Source organism: Salmo salar, chromosome 02 (genome assembly GCF_965601325.2).
Source record: "Salmo salar chromosome 02, fSalSal1, whole genome shotgun sequence".
Classification (NCBI taxonomy): domain Eukaryota; kingdom Metazoa; phylum Chordata; class Actinopteri; order Salmoniformes; family Salmonidae; genus Salmo; species Salmo salar.
Window position 1 is genome coordinate 71,585,992 of NC_138292.1, and position 20,512 is coordinate 71,606,503.

At 44.2% G+C, this 20,512-nt stretch overlaps 1 protein-coding gene across 1 annotated transcript; it reads left to right on the forward strand.

Moving 5' to 3' along the window:
* Positions 1-178: 178 nt before the first annotated feature.
* LOC145862431 (mitoferrin-2) lies at positions 179-16,324 on the forward strand. The gene is made up of 4 exons (XM_082966567.1): positions 179-747; positions 7,291-7,519; positions 7,728-7,784; positions 12,253-16,324. Exons 1-4 carry the CDS (start codon positions 403-405, stop codon positions 12,834-12,836), a joined length of 1,215 nt encoding a protein of 404 aa, XP_082822693.1. The 5' UTR covers positions 179-402; the 3' UTR covers positions 12,837-16,324.
* The last annotated feature ends 4,188 nt before the right edge of the window (positions 16,325-20,512 follow it).

Sequence of the window (20,512 nt, forward strand, 5' to 3'; positions counted from 1 at the left end):
CGAAAATGGAGCTTATAAAATTGTCACTGCCACACTATTGCCAGCCTTCCACATCCCTCCCCTTTAGTCTATTCCCGCCTTATTTTATGAATAATTACACAGCAAATCAGCCAATCGCTGGGATTCATCCCATATTTCATAACGATTGACTGTTGAAATACACAATCCTGTAACCGTTTCCGGCGTGACTCACTGACAAGCCCTCTCCAGTCCGCCAAGTGCATTATTCCCCTTGCCGACTTTAGCATCCCCTTGAGCCACAGTGTCGGTCTGGTGGGGCACGTCCTCGGCTGGAGCTACCCTCGACAACCTTCAAGAGATTGGTGGCGAAAGTATCGACTTTGAGAAGAGGAGACACAGAGGAATAACCGCGCAACTTGGACTTTACTACATCGTCTCTGCATGGAAGCGAATGGTTTCGTGTCCAGGCGGGTGGACACACCAAGCGTCGATGCCGGGGTTACTGCTGGAGCTGCAGGGGCAGACATTCGATGGCTCGGCGGGAGGATTTTGGATGCTACGGAGGGGTTTGTTGGTGGTCTGTCACCGCCACGGATAACAGCGGAACCGGACTTTGCAGCGGTGTTGCAACTTCGAGCAGCCCCAGAGCCCACGGTGGCTACTACGGAGACCGAAATAGACTACGAGGGGCTCCCCCAGGGTGTAGCCACCAGTACACACATGTTAGCCGGCGCCGTGGCTGGCATCATGGAACACTGCCTAATGTATCCCATCGACTGTGTTAAGGTAAAAGAACAAAGGTTAAATCAAAAACGATTTACTTAATGACAACATGTTGGCTAACTAGTCTACATGAGAAATTAGCCTTTAGCCAGGCGCTTGATTGCTATTGTGTAGCTAAGCTTGTAACGTCAGTTACCGGTGTCTGAGGCTAGCTAGCTGTTCCCAGTTATTTCAGAATGGAAAGAGGGGAGGAATAGTTAGCTAACTAATTATGTAGATACATCACGTCTGCACACAAGTGTTGCTAAAATAACACACACACACATCCCCCAGTGACATGTACGTTGTCAGAAGAGCCACCAGTAGTTGTTTAAATTGCTAACTGTTTGTTAGCAAATCGTGTTATTCAGAATCTCAGCCGTTGTTGACATAAATTCCGTTGGTAGGCCCAAGCCTGAGCTCGAGTAGGTTGCTAACTAGCGACGGTGAATGATTAGAAGCTTTTCCTTGAGTTATTACCGTTGGAGGGTTCACTGAAACAGAACTGCAGATAAATATTGCTATTTTATAGAATGGATACCATTGATTCTCAACTCAACATGGAGTTTTTGGTTCATCCTATGCCCTATTTGCATTGCTAGGTTGTGTATCTGAACTTTGTCCAGCCACTGACTGATCCAACTAGTTTGAGTTTAAACAGGGTTTGGCACCTGTTGGCTGTCCTCATCCCTGACCTCTCACCATCTGGACAGATTAATCGGTTGTAGGGTGAGAATGAGAATCTCAACTGAACACCTATAACCTCTGTTACCTTATAATCCTGCCCCATACTATCATGATAGACCCTTTGGTCTAGAATACCTAGTGTTTTCAGAAAGAACATGGAGTAGCCAGCCAAATAGAAAAAGTAGCAAGGCAGGCTCCCCCGGGCTGGGGGTGCTAAGCTTTTTATTTTTGCCTACTTTGGTGGCCTCTGGTACTGTACATTCTAATGCTAGATTGTATTTTCAACCAGCAACTATCACGAAATAACTTAGTTTTTTATGGTGTTAGTGTCATCAGCTGCTGTACAATGATGTAAAACACAGGGAAACAAAATATTTTGACTGCACTGGCCCTTTAATAAAGAATCCTGTAAGAGTCTGACTTCCACGGGCTTCAAGCTTCCACCCCTGTCCTGTACAACCATGGTACACCCATACCCTTTGGTCTAGAATACCCCTGTCCTGTACAACCGTGGTACACCCATACATACCCTTTGGTCTAGAATACCCCTGTCCCATACTACCACTTGGTCTCTGCTTTTGGCCCTGTGCAGTCTGCCTTAAATCAGTTATTACTGGCTGAAAGTTTTGGAGCCCTGGCCAACCATAAGGCCCGTCATGTACAGTGCCTTCAGGAAGAATTCATACCCCTTGGCTTGTTCCACATTTTGTTGTGTTAGACTGAATTCAAAATTGATTTAATTATTTTATTCTCACCCATCTACACACAATACCCCATATTGACAAAGTGAAACATGTTCTTAGAGATGTTTGCACATTTATTGAAAATGAAGTGCATAAATATCTCATTTACATAAGTAGTCACACCACTGAGTCAATAAATGTTAGTGACATTTGGCTGTAATTATAGCTGTGTCTTTCTAAGAGCATGTATTATTAAAAAAATTATCCAGCTCAGTCAAATTTGGTTGTTTATCATTGCCAAACAGCCATTTAAGACTTGCCATAGATTTAAGATGATTTTTAAGTCAAAACTGTAACTAGGCCACTCAGGAACATTCTATATCATATTGGTAAGCAACTCCAGTGTATATTTGGCCTTGTGCTTTAGGATATTGTCCTGCTGAAAGGTGAATTTGTCTCTCAGCAGACTGAATAGGGTTTTCCTATAGGTTTTTGCTTGTGCTTAGCTCTATTCAGCTTTAGTTTTATCCCCCCAAAAACTCCCTATTCCTTGCCAATGACAAGCATACCCATAACATGATGTAGCCACCACCATGCTTGAAAATATTAAGTGGTACTCAGTGAGGTGTGTTGTGATGGATTTGCCCCAAACTTAACGCTTTATATTATGGACATACAGTTAATTTCATTACCACATTTTTTGGGGAGTTTTACTTTAATGCCTTATTGTAAACAGGATGCATGTTTTGGATTGTTTTTAATTCTGTATAGGCATCCTTCTTGTCACTCTGTCATTTAGGTTAGTATTGTGGCGTAACTACAAGTTTGTTGATCCATCTTCAGTTTTCTTCTATCACAGCCGTTAAACTCCGCACTTGTTTTAAAGTCACCGTTGGCCTCATGGTGAAATCCCTGAGCAGTTTCCTTTGTCTCTGGCAACTGAGAAGGAAGTATCTTTGTAGTGACTGGGTGTATTGATGCACCATCCAAAGTGTAATTAATAACTTCACCATGCTCAAAGGGATATTCAATGTCTGCTTTTTTTTTTTTACCCATCTACCAATAGGTGCCCTTTGCGAGGCATTGGAAAACCTCCCTGTTCTTTTGTAGTTGAATCAGTGTTTGAAATTCACTGCTTGACTGAGGGACTTTACAATTACCTGTATGTGTGGAGTACAGAGATGAGGTAGTCTTTCAGAAATCACGTTAAACACTATTATTGCACATTGTTTAAGTCCATGTAACTTATTATATGACTTAAGCACATTTTTACTCCTTAATGTATTTTGGCTTGCCTTAACAAAGGGTTTGAATACTTATTGACATTTCAGCATATTGTGTGTAGGCCAGTGACACAAAATCTAAATTTGAATCCAATTTAAGTTGAAGCTGTAGTACAACAAAATGTGGAAAAAGTCAAGGGGTGTGAATACTGTCTGAAGGCAAGGCACTATATTTTCACTGTTCTGACCTTTTCAGTATCAATCTTGACTGTTGCACACTTGCCTGTCACTCATTTACTAGGGACATGTCTCAAGTCATTGGGTTGTTGTAAGGCTGATAATGGTGGTCATGGGCTAGTTAGACTACTACTTCCTCATTTGATCTGGTTTATTTTCCTAGCCCAGAGTCCTGCCTTGTTGAAACACTACTCTGACAGACGTCACTCGTGGTTAAATGAAGGAACTTGCGTTGGCGCTCCTTCCTCTCTCTCGCTGTTTCCTCCATAGATTTTCAAAATAACAATTTCCTCCTTGCTGCTGGGACCTTTTACAAGGTGGCCTGTCTCTCTGTCTCAAATGGCGGCGTATTCCTTTTGTAGTGGCGTAGGGCTCTGGTCAAAAGTAGTGCACTATTCAGGGTACAGGGTGCTGTAACACTGGCCTGTGGGTGCCATTTAGGACACACTCACCCTGTTCTGAGCTGAGGAGCAGTTTCTCTCCACTGCCCGCCCGTTTGGTTCCTGTTGAATACGACCCAGGACTTCTAAAGGGTCTGATCTTTAGCTAGAAGTTATCTAGCTTGGCATCGTACCAGTTGGCCTGTGGGTGCCGTAACGCCGGCCTGTGGGTGCCGTAACGCCGGCCTGTGGGTGCCGTAACGCCGGCCTGTGGGTGCCGTAACGCCGGCCTGTGGGTGCCGTAACGCCGGCCTGTGGGTGCCGTAACGCCGGTTGACCTGAGCCTGGCATCATCGGTGTCGTTGCATGATTTCCACTTAGGCCCATTCAGCTACAGTACAGAAACCATTTCAGAAACCTGCCAATGGAGATGTACTGTAATGCACTGCCAGTTGGAGGCGTGATCACACTAGACCTTTAAGTGATTAACAATAAGAATCATTCTTGGTATGAATTCATGGACGATGCTAGTAGCTTATAAATGTGGTATTGGATCTGATGAGACCGTTTTATATTGAGGTCACTGTGACAGCGAAGAGGACTGGCAGTTGCCAAGCCATGAGGATCATAGCCCCAAAACACTTGACAGCAAACCATGATGACGGGTGCTATAACGACCATGATGACGGGTGCTATAACGACCATGATGACGGGTGCTGTAACGACCATGATGACGGGTGCTGTAACGACCATGATGACGGGTGCTATAACGACCATGATGACGGGTGCTATAACGACCATGATGACGGGTGCTATAACGACCATGATGACGGGTGCTGTAACGGCCATGATGACGGGTGCTATAACGACCATGATGACGGGTGCTATAACGACCATGATGACGGGTGCTATAACGACCATGATGACGGGTGCTGTAACGACCATGATGACGGGTGCTGTAACGACCATGATGACGGGTGCTGTAACGACCATGATGACGGGTGCTGTAACGACCATGATGACGGGTGCTATAACGACCATGATGACGGGTGCTGTAACGACCATGATGACGGGTGCTGTAACGACCATGATGACGGGTGCTGTAACGGCCATGATGACGGGTGCTGTAACGGCCATGATGACGGGTGCTGTAACGGCCATGATGACGGGTGCTGTAACGACCATGATGACGGGTGCTATAACGACCATGATGACGGGTGCTATAACGACCATGATGACGGGTGCTGTAACGGCCATGATGACGGGTGCTATAACGACCATGATGACGGGTGCTATAACGACCATGATGACGGGTGCTGTAACGACCATGATGACGGGTGCTGTAACGACCATGATGACGGGTGCTGTAACGACCATGATGACGGGTGCTGTAACGACCATGATGACGGGTGCTATAACGACCATGATGACGGGTGCTGTAACGACCATGATGACGGGTGCTGTAACGACCATGATGACGGGTGCTGTAACGGCCATGATGACGGGTGCTGTAACGGCCATGATGACGGGTGCTGTAACGGCCATGATGACGGGTGCTGTAACGGCCATGATGACGGGTGCTGTAACGGCCATGATGACGGGTGCTGTAACGGCCATGATGACGGGTGCTGTAACGGCCATGATGACGGGTGCTGTAACGACCATGATGACGGGTGCTGTAACGGCCATGATGACGGGTGCTATAACGGCCATGATGACGGGTGCTGTAACGACCATGAGCGCTTGAGTTGAGTATAAACCAACATGAAGTGTCAATGGCAGCCACAACAACCATGCCTTTCCTCACAAGACAAGGCCAAACAGTTTTGTGCATCCCAAATGGCACCATATTCCTTCTATAGTGCACTACTTGACCAAGGCCCTTACAGTAGGTCTCCAGTCAGAGGTAGTGAAATATAGGCTATGCAACAGGGTAACATTTGGGATACAACCTTTCTCATACAGGAGAGAAGACCACTAATATGTTGAGCTGGTTTCCCCATCCTGTGTACTGTACTCTGGTGTCACTCTGTTGGTGTCACTCTGTTGCTGCACGGGCTGCCTGCCTGGACTGCAAATCTAGGGCTTCTCAATATAATGGAGAGACGAGAAGGACAAGAGAGACGAGGACGGGAAAGAGAGAGGGCAAGAAATAATTCAGAAAGGGAGGACTTTCCCAGGGGATTCAGCAGTGTTAGGTTAACCCCTAGCCTTTCATTTCCCCCTGAAGCTGGACTCTCAGGTGTCTGTCTATACCATGGTAATGCTAAGTCTGCTCAAATCAACGTTATGCAACCAGGTGATTTCTGATGTTTACATTTCCTGAAGAGGAGAGGAGTGGGGGATGAAAGTACCGTTGTTGCTGTAGACACAACGCAAACATAGCACGTGTGGGCACTGCAACTTCCACAGGGCGTAGATGACGCCGCATGTGAAAACGAACAGGGCAGTAAAATGGAAATAAACATGGTAGTACGTGTGATTGTGTAGAGATGGTGTTGACTGTTAGCTCAGTGTTTCTAGTAACATGGGTTGGAGTGGGATGCCAAGGACAGACTGGGGTTAAGGTCTATCTAACACTGTTGTATTGGTTCTGAGAATTGGTGAGGTGCAGAAATGGCCTTTAAAATGTAAGGCCTGTGCTATCTGTCGTTGCAAAAAACCCCACTTGAAACAACTTTAGAAACAATGATAGTTGGGGCCGTCTTTTAGGGCCTTGTGTAAAAAAAAGAGTATGTATGTATGTATAGGGGTGGAAATTCCCACTCATGACTACACACACTTCTGGGAAACAGAAAGCCAGAATGAATGTGGAGAAACGGTGTTTTGTTGCCATGAGTGGGAATTTCCATCCCTGCCCTCCAGAAGTCATTTCCCCACCCTTCCATCTTGGTGTCCTCAGTGATTGGATAAAGGAGGCTATTCTACTCTTGACGCAATCTCAGAAGTTTGATTATTGCTCCGTCCTTCTCATACAGAGCATTATTCTGTTGTGACACAGTGACTGGTGCCCTGTTGACAGAGGAAGGGTGGAACCCAGTAGCCTCAGGCCTAGTTATTATGTCTTGGCATTGTGATGCGTCTATCTACCTAACTGACTTTGAGCCAGTAAACGCGAACATACTGCTAGGCTATACAGAGAAACGTCTAGTGTATTGGACCTGGTGAACTGCACTGTGACTGCACTCTTACTTTTCACATATCAGTTGACCCACTGATTAGCTGAACTTTGAAAGAGTTGATTGACCATGCGTCGATGCCCTTTCCTCTCGTTTCTCCCGCCCCCTCTTCTGCATTCTTTCTGTCCCTCTCCTCCCCCTTTATCCCTCCTCGTCTTCCCTCCCTCTCTCTCTCCAGACGCGGATGCAGAGCCTGCAGCCCCAGCCGGGGGCGCGTTACCGTAACGTGATGGACGCGCTACGTCAGATCGTGCGTACCGAGGGGGTGTGGCGACCTGTGAGGGGGCTGAACGTCATGGCGATAGGGGCGGGGCCAGCCCATGCTCTGTACTTCGCCTGTTATGAGAAACTCAAGTTCTCACTCAGCAACGTGGTCCACCCGGGAGCTAACAGCCACTTTGCTAATGGTACGGTGTTACAGCCACACATTCACTGAGACATTGACATGTGCATACATACTGTACCTTAGAGGTATTAGCAATGTTGCTAATTTGACCAACAGTCACTGAGAGACCGACAGATGAAGGAAAGTTGCAGCATCCACTGCTGTGTTTTTGGCTTGATGCACTGGTAACCAACCATCTCTCTACCCTCTCTGCTGTCTCTTTCTAACAGGAATGGCAGGCTGCATGGCCACTGTACTCCATGATGCAATCATGAACCCAGCAGAAGGTAAAACTGTGTGCATACTTTGTGTGCGTACGTACTTTGTGTGTGTGCGTACGTACTTTGTGCGTGCTGTGTGTGCGTACGTACTTTGTGCGTGCTGTGTGTGCGTACGTACTTTGTGCGTGCTGTGTGTGCGTACGTACGTACTTTGTGCGTGCTGTGTGTGGGTGTGGGTCGGGGTCAGGTTAACGCAGGATTATTTTTCATGCAGAAAAGGGAAGATAAAACGCTAAATAAATATCTTGCTGTGTTTTGCAAACGCAGATCTAAATTGCTTATTGTAAATTCTGGTCCAAATCATGAATGTAAAAGGAGTAATTTCATGCTTCAGTTGCACTTTACTCCGATGAAATAATATATCATTTCTTGTCATTGGATCACCAGACAGCGCTCTGACTGATGTGTAGGATACCATTCTCCGGTTATTTCCTCTGGTGTAATTTTTCTCCGGTAGAAAGTTAAAATGCAAGATTAACTTTAAGCAAAACCTTGGGAAATGTAGCTGCTACATTCTTTCACTAGCTAGATTTCCCTCCAACTGGTGACAGATTTTCATGTGAATATTCTAAAATCTGCTTAAAAACAATAGGCACATTTTCACACCAGAGATGTTTCCATCAAATTGACATGTTGCGGATTAAAGGCTGTGCCTGACTACGTAGTGTACATACAAATTACTTTTGCAGTTAAAAAATCCAAGTTAAATGGGTTTCCATCGCATTTTCAACTCTATTGATGGTTTTGTCAAAACAATTGTTGCGTTACCTTGAATGTGGCCACTCTGGTCTTGGCATGTCCGCTCTAGCCAACAGCTGGCAGATACCGCGTGGGTATAGCTTACATTAGAGCTCTGCTACCAGACCCGAGCCCGACGGGTCCCGACATTAAGGTTAGGGCCGTGTAGGGCCTGTTTCTTCATCAGTAACTAGGGTACGGGCAGGGCTCGGGGATCATTAAATCCATCACTAACATTTTGATGTGGAGTCATTTGCTCGTGCTCTGCTGCGCAGTACAGTGATATCTGGCTAATATCATAACATGGTGTCAGAGGTGATTTATCACCAAATATAAAATAGGAGGGATTATTTTACAGAAATAATAATAATCCTTGAGTTTTATCGGAGTATAGAGTGAGGAAAGGTAGCTAACAGCTATCTCATGTCTCTTCATTGAGCAGAGCAGCCCAAGCGGAGCAGTTGCTATGGATACTCGGCGCCGCCATGCGCGGAGTGCATGCAGAGCGAGCTGTGCGCAGGGAGTGAATGACAGACGGAGAGGAGCAGTTTATGGATTTCCTAACAGTTATTTCTGATTTCTGGCAGGGCGAGGCCGGGCCTTACATTTGGCAGAAGCAAGCAGGCCTGGGTAGGGCTTGGGCTGAAAATTATTCATTCTGGTGCAGGGCTCTAGCCTAGATGATGAGATTATTTTGGACAAAATAGCAAGATTATTTTAATTTGTCAAACGGCAGCCAAGCATCGATCATCATGTCACCAGAATAAGACCCCCGGTATGTCCTTGTGACCTAAATAATGATTGTGCTATTTCTGAACTGTCTTGCTAAACTATTAGAATCCTTGATTCATTCTCAGCTAAGATCTTTCTTATCTTTGAAATGTATTCTAAATGTACATCAGTTGGGTTTTAGACCAGGTCATAGCACTATCTCTGCTGCATCCCTCCTTGATGTGGTTAACTCTATGGCTAAAAGGCAACATTGTGCTGCCCTCTTCATTGACCTTTCAAAGGCTTTCGATACTGTTGATCACTCACTGCCAATTCGGAGGCTTTCCTCAATTGGCCTAGACCAGCCTGCTTGTAACTGGTTTAAAAATTACTTAACAGATAGAACTCAATGTGTATCAGTTTTCCTGGATATTACAAAAGGTGTCCCGCAGGGGTCGATTCTGGGCCCTGTACTTTTTACTGTTTACATCAACAATATCGACGTGTCTGTTAAAAAAAACTGTAACCTGCACTTGTATGCCGGTAATATGGTTGTTTATGCGATTTCCCCTACGGTTGACCAGCCGCTATCTGAACAACAGTCTGCCGTCATTGTATTACAGAAACTTTATTGACCTGAAATTAGTATTGAATGCAGGTCAAACTAAGCACATGTTGTTCTCTGGAGCACATATAAAAAAAATAACTGATTTAAGCATGTATTTTGGATGGTGTCCATATTGATTGTGTCCCTGCTTACAAATATCTGGGCATCTGGATAGATGAAAAGCTGTCTTTTTAAAAAGCATATTGATAGTAAAAAAGCTGAGAATAAATATGGTCTTCTGTAGAAGTAGGTCCTGCCTCTCGCTAAATAGCAGAAAGCAGGTTATTCAGTCGACGTTCCTATTGGTCGTAGATTATGGCGACGTCATCTGTATGAACGCAGCTGCCACGTCATTAAAGCCGTTAGATGCCGTTTGTCATAGCGCACTGCGCTTTATTACGGGTGACAATTTTAGTGTTCATCACTGCGTTCTTCTGCTGTCGCGTAGGTTCATACATTGCTATGTTTATTCATTTCTAAAGCCCTTTTACAAAAGGTCCCCACTGTACCTAACATCTTCACTAAACTTTAGACATGTGTGTTACCACACCCAGTCTCAGGGATGGTTAACTCTGGAAATTATTTTGGTCTTGTCAGAGTTGGGTAAATCAGCTTTTTGTTCCACAAATGAGGTGCAAAAAAATATCTTCAAAATGTTGTTGAATGTGATGTTCTGGTGCCTCTATGGCCATTCAGAAAGCTGATTGAAGACCTAATTAATAATGAATGTATTTGTTTTTTATGACCATGTTGTTCTTTCTACTTGCATTTTGTATCTATATTCATGTTGTTTTTTTTTTCTGTAATTCAAGGCACATCGGTTAAACAGACCTTGGTCTCAGTATGACTGATAAAATAAAGGTTAAAGAAAATATTGGAAAAGAGCATCAAGCTCATCACTGTGCACTTTCACCACCCTGTGAAGTTCATCGTAACTTATTTCATCTGTAGCCTAATAAACTGCATGCTGTCCTAACGAGTCTTAGTGAGAGGACCACACATGTCATCACCTGACTCCAAGTTTACTTCAATATGATGGTTATTATATCAATATCTGCACATAAGCGTTTCCATCACCATTTCTGGCGTAAGTCATTCTACAGACACAAAGATTCCACCTTCTCTTGCGGGTTTTATCAACGTTTGTAACATTTACAGACGTGCTGTTTCCAACAGGCCTGTCATGAAATGTTTTATCGGACATAAAAAGGTTGGATGGTAATCTGGTTTATGATAAACAGAAATATATGAAAACACTTTTTTTTTTTTTTTGTAAGCTAATTTACTTGTGGCTGCTAGCAAAATAACGTTGCACTTCTGTCATCTGATGAAAACGATTTTCTGTCGAATGTGTTGCAGTTATCTATTTTGTGTGATGAAAAACTAGACTTGCACGCTCTATTAAAGCAAAAAAGACTGACTTTCGATATAAAACACAGGAGAAATGGTTTAAGACGCAGATTTTTTGATGGTGTGTGTTTTGAAAATGCGGAGTTCTGAAAGCTAAATGCGTGTGTGTGCACACTACAGTGATGTCACCTGATACACACTGTAGATATCTGCAGCGTCAGACTCCCTGATACATTAATAGAACACTAATCCCTTCTCTGAGTATTTCTAGCACATCCCCACAACTCTTTATATACTGCTACAGGACACTAGGGGGAGCTCTGAGACTGGACTGGGGGGTGCCCATTAGGAGCAGCACCTGGGTAGAAGTTGCTAGTAGGCACAGATATAGGATCAGCTTACATTTGTCATATCCTATCCTTGACCTTTAGGGCAGGAAAAGTCAAACTGGCCTTAGATCAGTGTTGAGGGTTAGCATCATCTAACTAAAGGGGCATTGGAACACAACCGGTTTGCAGGTGTGTGTTTACATCCTGCTCCCTCAAGTGTATAGCTCTATAGCATTAACATCCGCTGGCTCACACACATCTGGCTATGGTGATTGGTGTTTCCATAGCAACCTGACCGGGCCCAGGTGTGCCAGCCAGCTGTGCCATTGGTCCACCGGCTGGGTCACTAGGGACGGGATTGGACGCTTTGAACTTTCTGGTGTTCTGAATTCCATAAGCCCCATTTCCTTTTACTTTCCTAAGTAGCGTTTCCTTTAGAGACTGGTTTCATCTCATTCTGATTGGCTGCAGTGGGGAATCCCTTGATGGTGTGTCCCAACTGTATCCCTCATTAAAAGTCTAATATCTCTGTTTTGACTAGATGTGGTACTCTTTTCCTTTCCACTATTATTTTCTTCTCTGTCCTGCCATCACCTGTTCTTTCTTCCTCTCCCTTTTCCTCGTCTAAGCTGACCTTCCTCTCTGTCTGGTTGTGTACTTTAAAAGCTCCAGTGTATTTTCAACATCTGTTCTGTTCCTTTTTCTTTCTAAACCGTCTCTCTCTCTCTCTCCCCCCTAGTGGTGAAGCAGCGTATGCAGATGTACAACTCCCCGTACCGCGGCGTGTCTGACTGCGTGGGCTCCATCTGGAGGCGCGAGGGCCCCGGGGCCTTCTACCGCTCCTACACCACCCAGCTGACCATGAACGTCCCCTTCCAGGCTCTCCACTTCATGACCTACGAGTACCTCCAGGAGCTGCTCAACCCCCACAGACAGTACAACCCCTCCTCTCACGTCATCTCCGGGGCGCTTGCCGGGGCCATTGCTGCCGCCGCCACCACCCCGCTGGACGTCTGTAAGACCCTCCTCAACACCCAGGAGGCCCTAGCGGTCCATGCTGAGGTCCCAGGAGCTCTGGGGGTTGGAGCGAGTGTAGGGACGGCGTCGGCCACTGGGGGGCGCCACATCTCGGGTTTAGGGGAGGCGTTCCGGACTGTGTACAGGATGGGGGGTGGGGCGGCGTTCTTTAAGGGCGTCCAGGCCAGGATCATCTATCAGATGCCCTCCACCGCCATCAGCTGGTCCGTCTACGAGTTCTTCAAATACGTCATCACCAAGCGCCAGTACGAGAGAAGGCTGCACCACCGAGACGGAGAGAAGTAGAGAGGGAGAGATGACCTTTACTCAAAATGTCCCCCAAGGAACCCACCTCCATAGAGATGTACTAGAGGGCTCAGCTCCTATCTTTGGGCCAAGTTCCCCCTGTATCTAACTCTATAACCACCCCACAGTAACCCCACCTCTGATCATTTGACCTCTGACCTTCTAAACTAACCAGGAAATAAAAGCCCCCCCCCTGTGTTTTTGACTAGAAGAGATACAGCTTTTGTCAAAATTCACCTTACACAGCAGGTTTATAACTTACGCAGCAGGTTAGGAAAAGTGTAAGGGTTAGCAAAAGTGAAGTTTTGTTTTTTGTTGCCAAAAGCTGTGTCCCATCTACACCTGACCTCCTCTTATCCCCTCACATAGGAGAACAAGTCCCCATCTTTCACACAGTTTATTATAGACATACTGTACATGGCACTTTAATTCAAATATACACTCACTGGCCAGTTTATTAGGTACACCCATCTAGTACCGGGTCAGACACACTTTGCCTCCAGAACAGTCTGAATTTTTTGGGGCATGGATTCTACAAGGTGTCGGAAACGTTCTTTTCTCAATTGGTATCAAGGGACCTAAGGTGTGCCAGGAAACATTCCCCACACCAGTACACCACCACCACCAGCCTGTACCGTTGACACCAGGCAGGATGAGTCCATGGACTCATGCTGCATACGCCAAATCCTGACTCTGCCATTAGCTTGACGCAAAAGGAACCGGGATTTGTCAGACCAGGCGATGTTCCATTCCTAAATTGTCCAGTGTTGGTGATCGTGTGCCCACTGGAGCTGCTTCCTGTTGTTTTTAGCTAATCGGAGTGGAGCCCGGTGTGGTCGTCTGCTACAATAGCCCATCTGTGACAAGGACCGACAAGTTGTGCGTTCTGAGGTGGCGTTCTGCACACCACTGTTGCACTGCTCCGTTATTTGTCTGTTTGTGGCCCGCCTGTTACCTTGCACCATTCTTGCTGTTCTCCTTTGACCTCTCTCATCAACGAGCTGTTTTCGCCCACGGGACTGCCACTGACTGGACGTTTTTTTGTTAGTCGCGCCATTCTCGGTAAACCCTAGACTGTCGTGCGTGAAAAGCCCAGGAGGGCAGACGTTTCTGAGATACTGGATCTGGCGTACCTGGCACCAACAATCATACCACGCTCAACGTCGCTTAGGTCACTCGTTTTGCCCATTCTAACTTTCAATGGAACAGTAACTGAATGCCTGTCTGCCTGCTTTATATAGCAAGCCACAGCCACGTTACTCACTGTCTGAGCGATCAATTTTGGTGAATGAGCTGATGTACCTAATAAACTGTCCAGTTACTGTATATATAATTAGAATTATATTTCTGCATTTCCCTACTATAACCACTAGGGCGCTTTGAGTCTCGTCCTCCCTCCATTGACTTTATGGACAGATCTAAAAGAGTCCCAATAATATCTACTTTCTCCTGCAAATGTGCACTCGTTCACTACTTCCCACTAATCTAATAGCATTGGGTTGGTGGAGGCATGGCCTAGTCAGTTTCCACCATATTTCTTATACCAGTCATTTCCTTTCAAATCAGTGAAGTGAACAAGGGCACACTTTGGGAGGAAGGTGAGGTCATGGGGACGTAGACCAAGTGAAGACATCTGTATTGGGTGATGACTGGAGACAGTGGATTCTGCATTAAGGATATATCTGTAGTCACTACTACCACTGGACTATATTTAGATTAACGTCTAGCAGTCTGAAATGGGAATTCAATTCACCAGAAATTGTTTCATGCAACGCTATTTAAAACAATAACTGCCTTTTCCATCTTTGAGATAGTGACTTGGCTTGTGTTAACTTATTTCTCCGCCTGTATGTATACATTGAGGAATATGAGAATTATGACTTGAAATATTCAACTTAACACATTGGAGTTGATCAAAGCAGTGGTGTTGACTGTGTGTGGATGTGACTGACTGAATGAGGAAGAGAGAAATAAATAAAATAGGAGTGCAAAGCGCTAGAACATTGGGTGCAAAGCGCTCGGACCCCATATAGAGAATAATGTGCCATTTGGAACAGAACCTCTGAGGATGGTAGGAGAGTGTACTACACCTCCAGTCTACCAGACTGTTGAGAGTTATGGGCTTTGTTTCAGATGGCACCCTATTCCCTTTATAGTGCACTACTTTTGAGGGAGCAGGGAGCAGAAGACCTTTCCCTTGAGAGTACGTGCCGTGTCCCAAATGGCATCTTGGCCCCTATAGTGTACTACTTTTGATCACGGCTCATATGGATCTGGTCAAAAGTAGTGCACTATATAGGGAATACGGTGCCATTTGGGACGGAACCTTCTGAACACACACCACTTTTTAGCACTTATAGTCATTTACAGTTGTGTGGAAACTAATAATTTAAATAGTAACTTACATACATGTAGTTACTTATCCTATGGTAACTAATCATTTAAATAGTAACTTACATGTAGTTACATGGTAACTTTTAGCAACATTTACTACGTACACACGGCCTTCGAATCAGCCGCCATGAGTCAAACGCACAAATACAAAGTCCTGCTGGACCCTAACCTTCATTTCTGAAGCCATATTATTACAGAAAAGAACATGGTATGAATAGGACTACTCTATCCTAGATGAACTCATTCTAGCTGTAAAGTGTAAAGGAGTAGAGTTTCAGCCAAGTGTTCTAGAACCGACCTGATAAGTGAAGATTTAATATATAGGTTCCTTCATATTATGGTTGAAAAATTCTGGGAACTTAAAAAAATTCTCAGTTTATCGAGAAATGTTCCTGTAATCATTAGGAAAAAAGCAGGGTATCTTGAATCCCCAACAATGACCTGTTGAAAAACTTGGAATTTTTGGGAAGTTAGGGGGATTTTGCATCCTTGTAATAGATTACTTGGCAGGATATCCTCCTCCATATAGACTAACCAACTGCCACCCGGAACGGCACCCTATAGAACATATAGGTAGAAACAACATACTACAACATACTGAATACACAAGTAGCGAACAACGTTTTAAATATGTTAACAGTTAACTTAAAGGGGAAGTTCACTATTTTACAACTTTGTCAGATGGTTCCTCATCCTGAAAGTAGTCTATGGGCCAGAAGAAACGTATCAATGCTTCAGGGTTTTTTAAACAACCACTACAAACGTCAGCCAACTTTAGCCACCGCTAGCTCCTAAAATACTGAACTTCCCCTTTAAAGGAGTTGGAGAGAGAAAAGATAACTGAATGTAGGAGTGTTTCCTGCCGTGTGCCATGTTTGGGAGTGGAAAACCAAAGACTGAAAGAACAACGGATGGGTGAATTTGATGTGATGAAAATTAGGGAAGAGGATTGATCTGTATTGAAAGAGAAACGTCTTCCTGTATTATTTTGTGAATTGTAAATAAATAGTTGCTAACGGGCAGCGCCTCGCAGAAGCAGGGTCTTCTCTTGGGACTGCTGCCCCCACATGCTGGAGAGAAATGATCCATTACAATGTGTCCTGTCTCTTTTTTCGGGAAACAGTAAAACACTGGAAAGGTGCATGTTAAAGCTGCAATCTGTAACTTTTTATTTTGTTGTAGAAAGTATTGCCCCTGCACTTTGTATACTGAGGTGGCTGGTATTGCTCCTCCCTAACTCTCCTCACTCCTTACCCCTCTTCCATCCCTACCCCTCCTCACAAACCCTCTGTGTCGTCTGTCTGTCTCTGTCCTGTCTGTCTGTCCGCCCGTGTGCGTAGGCCTATATTTTCAGGAATAACCTCAGCTGTAGCCAGTCTATACAGCCCTGTCCATAGTTTGATAAATTGTGTGTCAGTGGTGTTTTTAATGTGGGATGAAAATCTAAACCCTCTTCATCAGTGATGCAGCTGGTGGCAGATGAAACACGCGAAGACAATGTCTGTAGCCCAAATTGCACCCTATTTCCTATTTAGTGCACTACTTTTGACCAGGGCCTATGGGGCTCTAGTCAAAAGTAGTGCACTCTGTAGGGTCATTTGGGATGCAGGATAATAACTCGCATCATTATAGCCTTGAGTGGATGGTGTGTAAATAACATCCGTCATAATTAAGTTTGGTAATATGGTGTGTGTCAGCTGTATCGGCACCACTATGATATCCAGCTATTGAGATATACAGGTAACTACCAAAATAAAGGAAACATTTGAGTACATGAGAGATAGAAAGTGTATATATGAGTTAATTAAGCAATTAATATCTCATCATGCTTAGTGTCATGTAGAAAACTGCTCAACCGACCATTATCTTGCTTGCCATGATTAGAAGAGATTTTAGTGGTTTGAAAGAAGGGTCTCAAAGGAGCATAGGTGATTTAAAGTAAGTGTGTGTGTGTTGTGTGTGTCATTCACCAGATCTCAACCCAATTCAATACTTATGGGAGATTCTTGAGAGATTCTGAGACGGCATTTTCCACCACCAACAAAACACCAAATTATGGGATTTCTGGTGGAAGAACTGTCGCGTCCCTGCAACGTAGTTCCAGACACTAGTAGAATCTATGCCAAGGTGCATTGAAGATGTTCTGATGGCTCATGGTGGTCCAACGCCCTATTAAGACAGTTCATAATATTGTTTCCTTTATTTTGGCAGTTACTTGTATGTTTTACACGAGAATAATGTCTCGTGGAAATACAGAGAATGATGAATGTCGAGGCTATCCACCTGTCATACTGCTTCTGAGTTGCACCCAGAGAGACGACAGCCCGAGGTGTACCATGTTACAATAGCGTGTGGGGCCTAGCCTATATCATCCATTGCATTAGGTTAGGATAAAATTACTAGGATATCAGGGTTGGGGTCAAATCCCATTTAAATTCCAGTCAATTCAGTAAATACACTGACATTTCAGTTCTGCTCAATGCTCTTTAATATGGAAAATGTGCAATTGGAATTTGTTTCACTTTCTGAATTGAAATGGAATTGACCTCAACCCTGTTAGATGGCCAACATTGGTGAAGTAGGTCTAAGCAAAAAGACTTATGATTTAGTCATCCTCCTTATTTTTGTGCACTTCCCTTAAGGCGTTTACAGATGGGCCAAGGTCTTTTTAGCTAACATGCCGCTCCTGTCTTTGGCAAATGACAGGAGTGGCAAGGAGTGTACAAGCTGAACAGAGACGGCGACCAGGTCTCTCTAGGCTGGAATCTGAACATAAGCCATAGAACAGACCAGACTTAACAAGCTGCTGGTTAGTCCTGATGGAATAGGGCTGAAGCATAATAAAAAGTCCATTACTCAGATGGTTTTCATTCAAAGGGTGTTTCTCATTTGAACCAAACACACAGCAGTTCTTTACTTCATGACCTTAGGACTATAAGGTTCTGACATTTTGGTAAGAAACAAGTTATTCACAGGGTTGCTCTTTAGGTGGTCCTTTACATGTGAGATGTCAGTTTTTGTTTTTTTTTAAGTATAGTTACAGATAGAACGTTATTTTTTTTTATCTGGGCAAACACCATAACGTTGTGCAGTCAGGTTATGTCTGCAATCCAATCATACTGCTGGGTTTACAATCAAAAACAGTTGTATGTAGGGTTAAATACAGTGCATTCGGAAAGTATTCAGACCCGTTCCCCTTTTCCACATTTTGTTAAAATACAGCCTTACTCTAAAGTTGATTAAATAAATGTTTTCCTCATCAAACCACACACAATACCCCATAATGACAAAGAGAAAACAGGCTTTTAGAAAATTTGAGAAATGTTTTGAAAATAAAAAACAAATACCTTATTTACATAAGTATTTAGCCCCTTTGCTATGAGATTTGAAATTGAGCTCTGGTGCATCCTGTTTCCATTCATCATCCTTGAGATGTTTCTGAAACTTGATTGGAGTCCACCTGTGCTAAATTCAATTGATTGGACATGATTTGGAAAGGCACACACCTGTCTATATAAGGTCCCACAGTTGTCAGTGCATGTCAGAGAAAAAACGAAGCCATGTGGTCGAAGGAATTGTCTGTAAAGTTCCAACGCGGGATTGTGTCGAGGCACAGATAAAACAGTGGCCTCCATCATTCTTAAATGGAAGAAGTTTTGAACCACCAAGACTCTCCCTAGAGCTGGCCGTCAGGCCAAACTGAGCAATTGGGGGAGAAGGGCCTTGGTCAGGGAGGTGACTGAGAACCCGATGGTCACTCTGACAGAGCTCCAGAGTTCATCTTTGGAGATGGGAGAACCTTCCAGAAAGACAACCATCTCTGCAGCACTCCACCAATCAGGCCTTTATTATAGAGTGGCCTTGACGGAAGTCACTCCTCAGTAGCCTGCTTGGAGTTTGCCAAAAGGCACCTAAAGGACTCTGACCATGAGAAACAAGGTTCTCTGGTCTGATGAAACCAAGATTGAACTCTTTGACCTGAATGCCAAGTGTCACATCTGGAGGATGTTTTTGCTATGTCATTATGGGGTATTGTGTGTAGATTGATGAAGGGGGAAAAAACAATTTAATCAATTTTAGAATAAGGCTGTAATATAACAAAATGTGGAAAAAGTCAAGGGGTCTCAATACTTTCTGTGTGTGTATGTGTGTGTTATATACACTGAACAAAAATATTTACGCAACATGTAAAGTCTTGTTCCTATGTATCATGAGCTGAAATAAAAGATCCCAGAAATGTTCCATACACACAAAAAGCTTATTTCTCTAATTTTGTGCACAAATTTGTTTACATCCCCGTTAGTGAGCATTTCTCCTTTGCTAAGATAATCCATCCACCTGACAGATGTGGCATATCAAGAAGCTGATTAATCAGTATGATCATTACACAGGTGCACCTTGTGCTGGGGGCAATAAAAGGCCACTCTAAAATGTGCAGTTTTGTCACAACTCAATGCCACAGATGTCTCAAGTTTTGATGGAACATTCAATTGGCATGCTGACTGCAGGAATGTCCACCAGAACTGTTGCCGGAAAATGTTATGTTAATTTCTCTACCATAAGCTGTCTCCAATGTCATTTTAGAGAATTTGGCAGTACGTCTAACCGGCCCCATAACCGCACACCACGTGTATCCACGCCAACACAGGACCTCTTCACCTGAGGGATCATCTGAGACCAGCTACCCGGACAGCTGATGAAACTGAGGAGTATTTCTGTCTGTGATAAAGACCTTTTGTGGACAGCTGATGAAACTGAGGAGTATTTCTGTCTGTGATAAAGACCTTTTGTGGGGAAAAACTCATTCTGATTGGCTATGCCTGGCTCCTCAGTGGGTGGGCCTGGCTCCCAAGGGGGTGAGCCTATGGCTGCGCCCCTGCCCAGTCATGTGAAATGCATTAATTAGGGCCTAATGAATTTATTTCAATTGACTGATTCCCTTACATGAACTGTAACACAGTAAAATCTTTGAAATTGTTGCGTTTATAGTTTGGTTCAGTATACTTATTGAGGCATGAAAGAGGAAGACATCACTTTAAAAATACTAATCTCAAAACCATCCATTTTGCAGATAGAACGTTATAGTCCCACATCCTTGATTATTTATATTGTGGGTTCTGGTCCTCTTTTTAAATTACTTTTTTTTTTAAACCACTTTTTCAGAAGAATGTCCATAATGTAAGCTGTTTATGGTAGAAACAAATACAGGTGCCTTAGAGCGGTGTTTCCAAAACTCGGTCCTTGGGCCCGCCTTGGGTGCATGTTTTGGTTTTTGCTCTAGC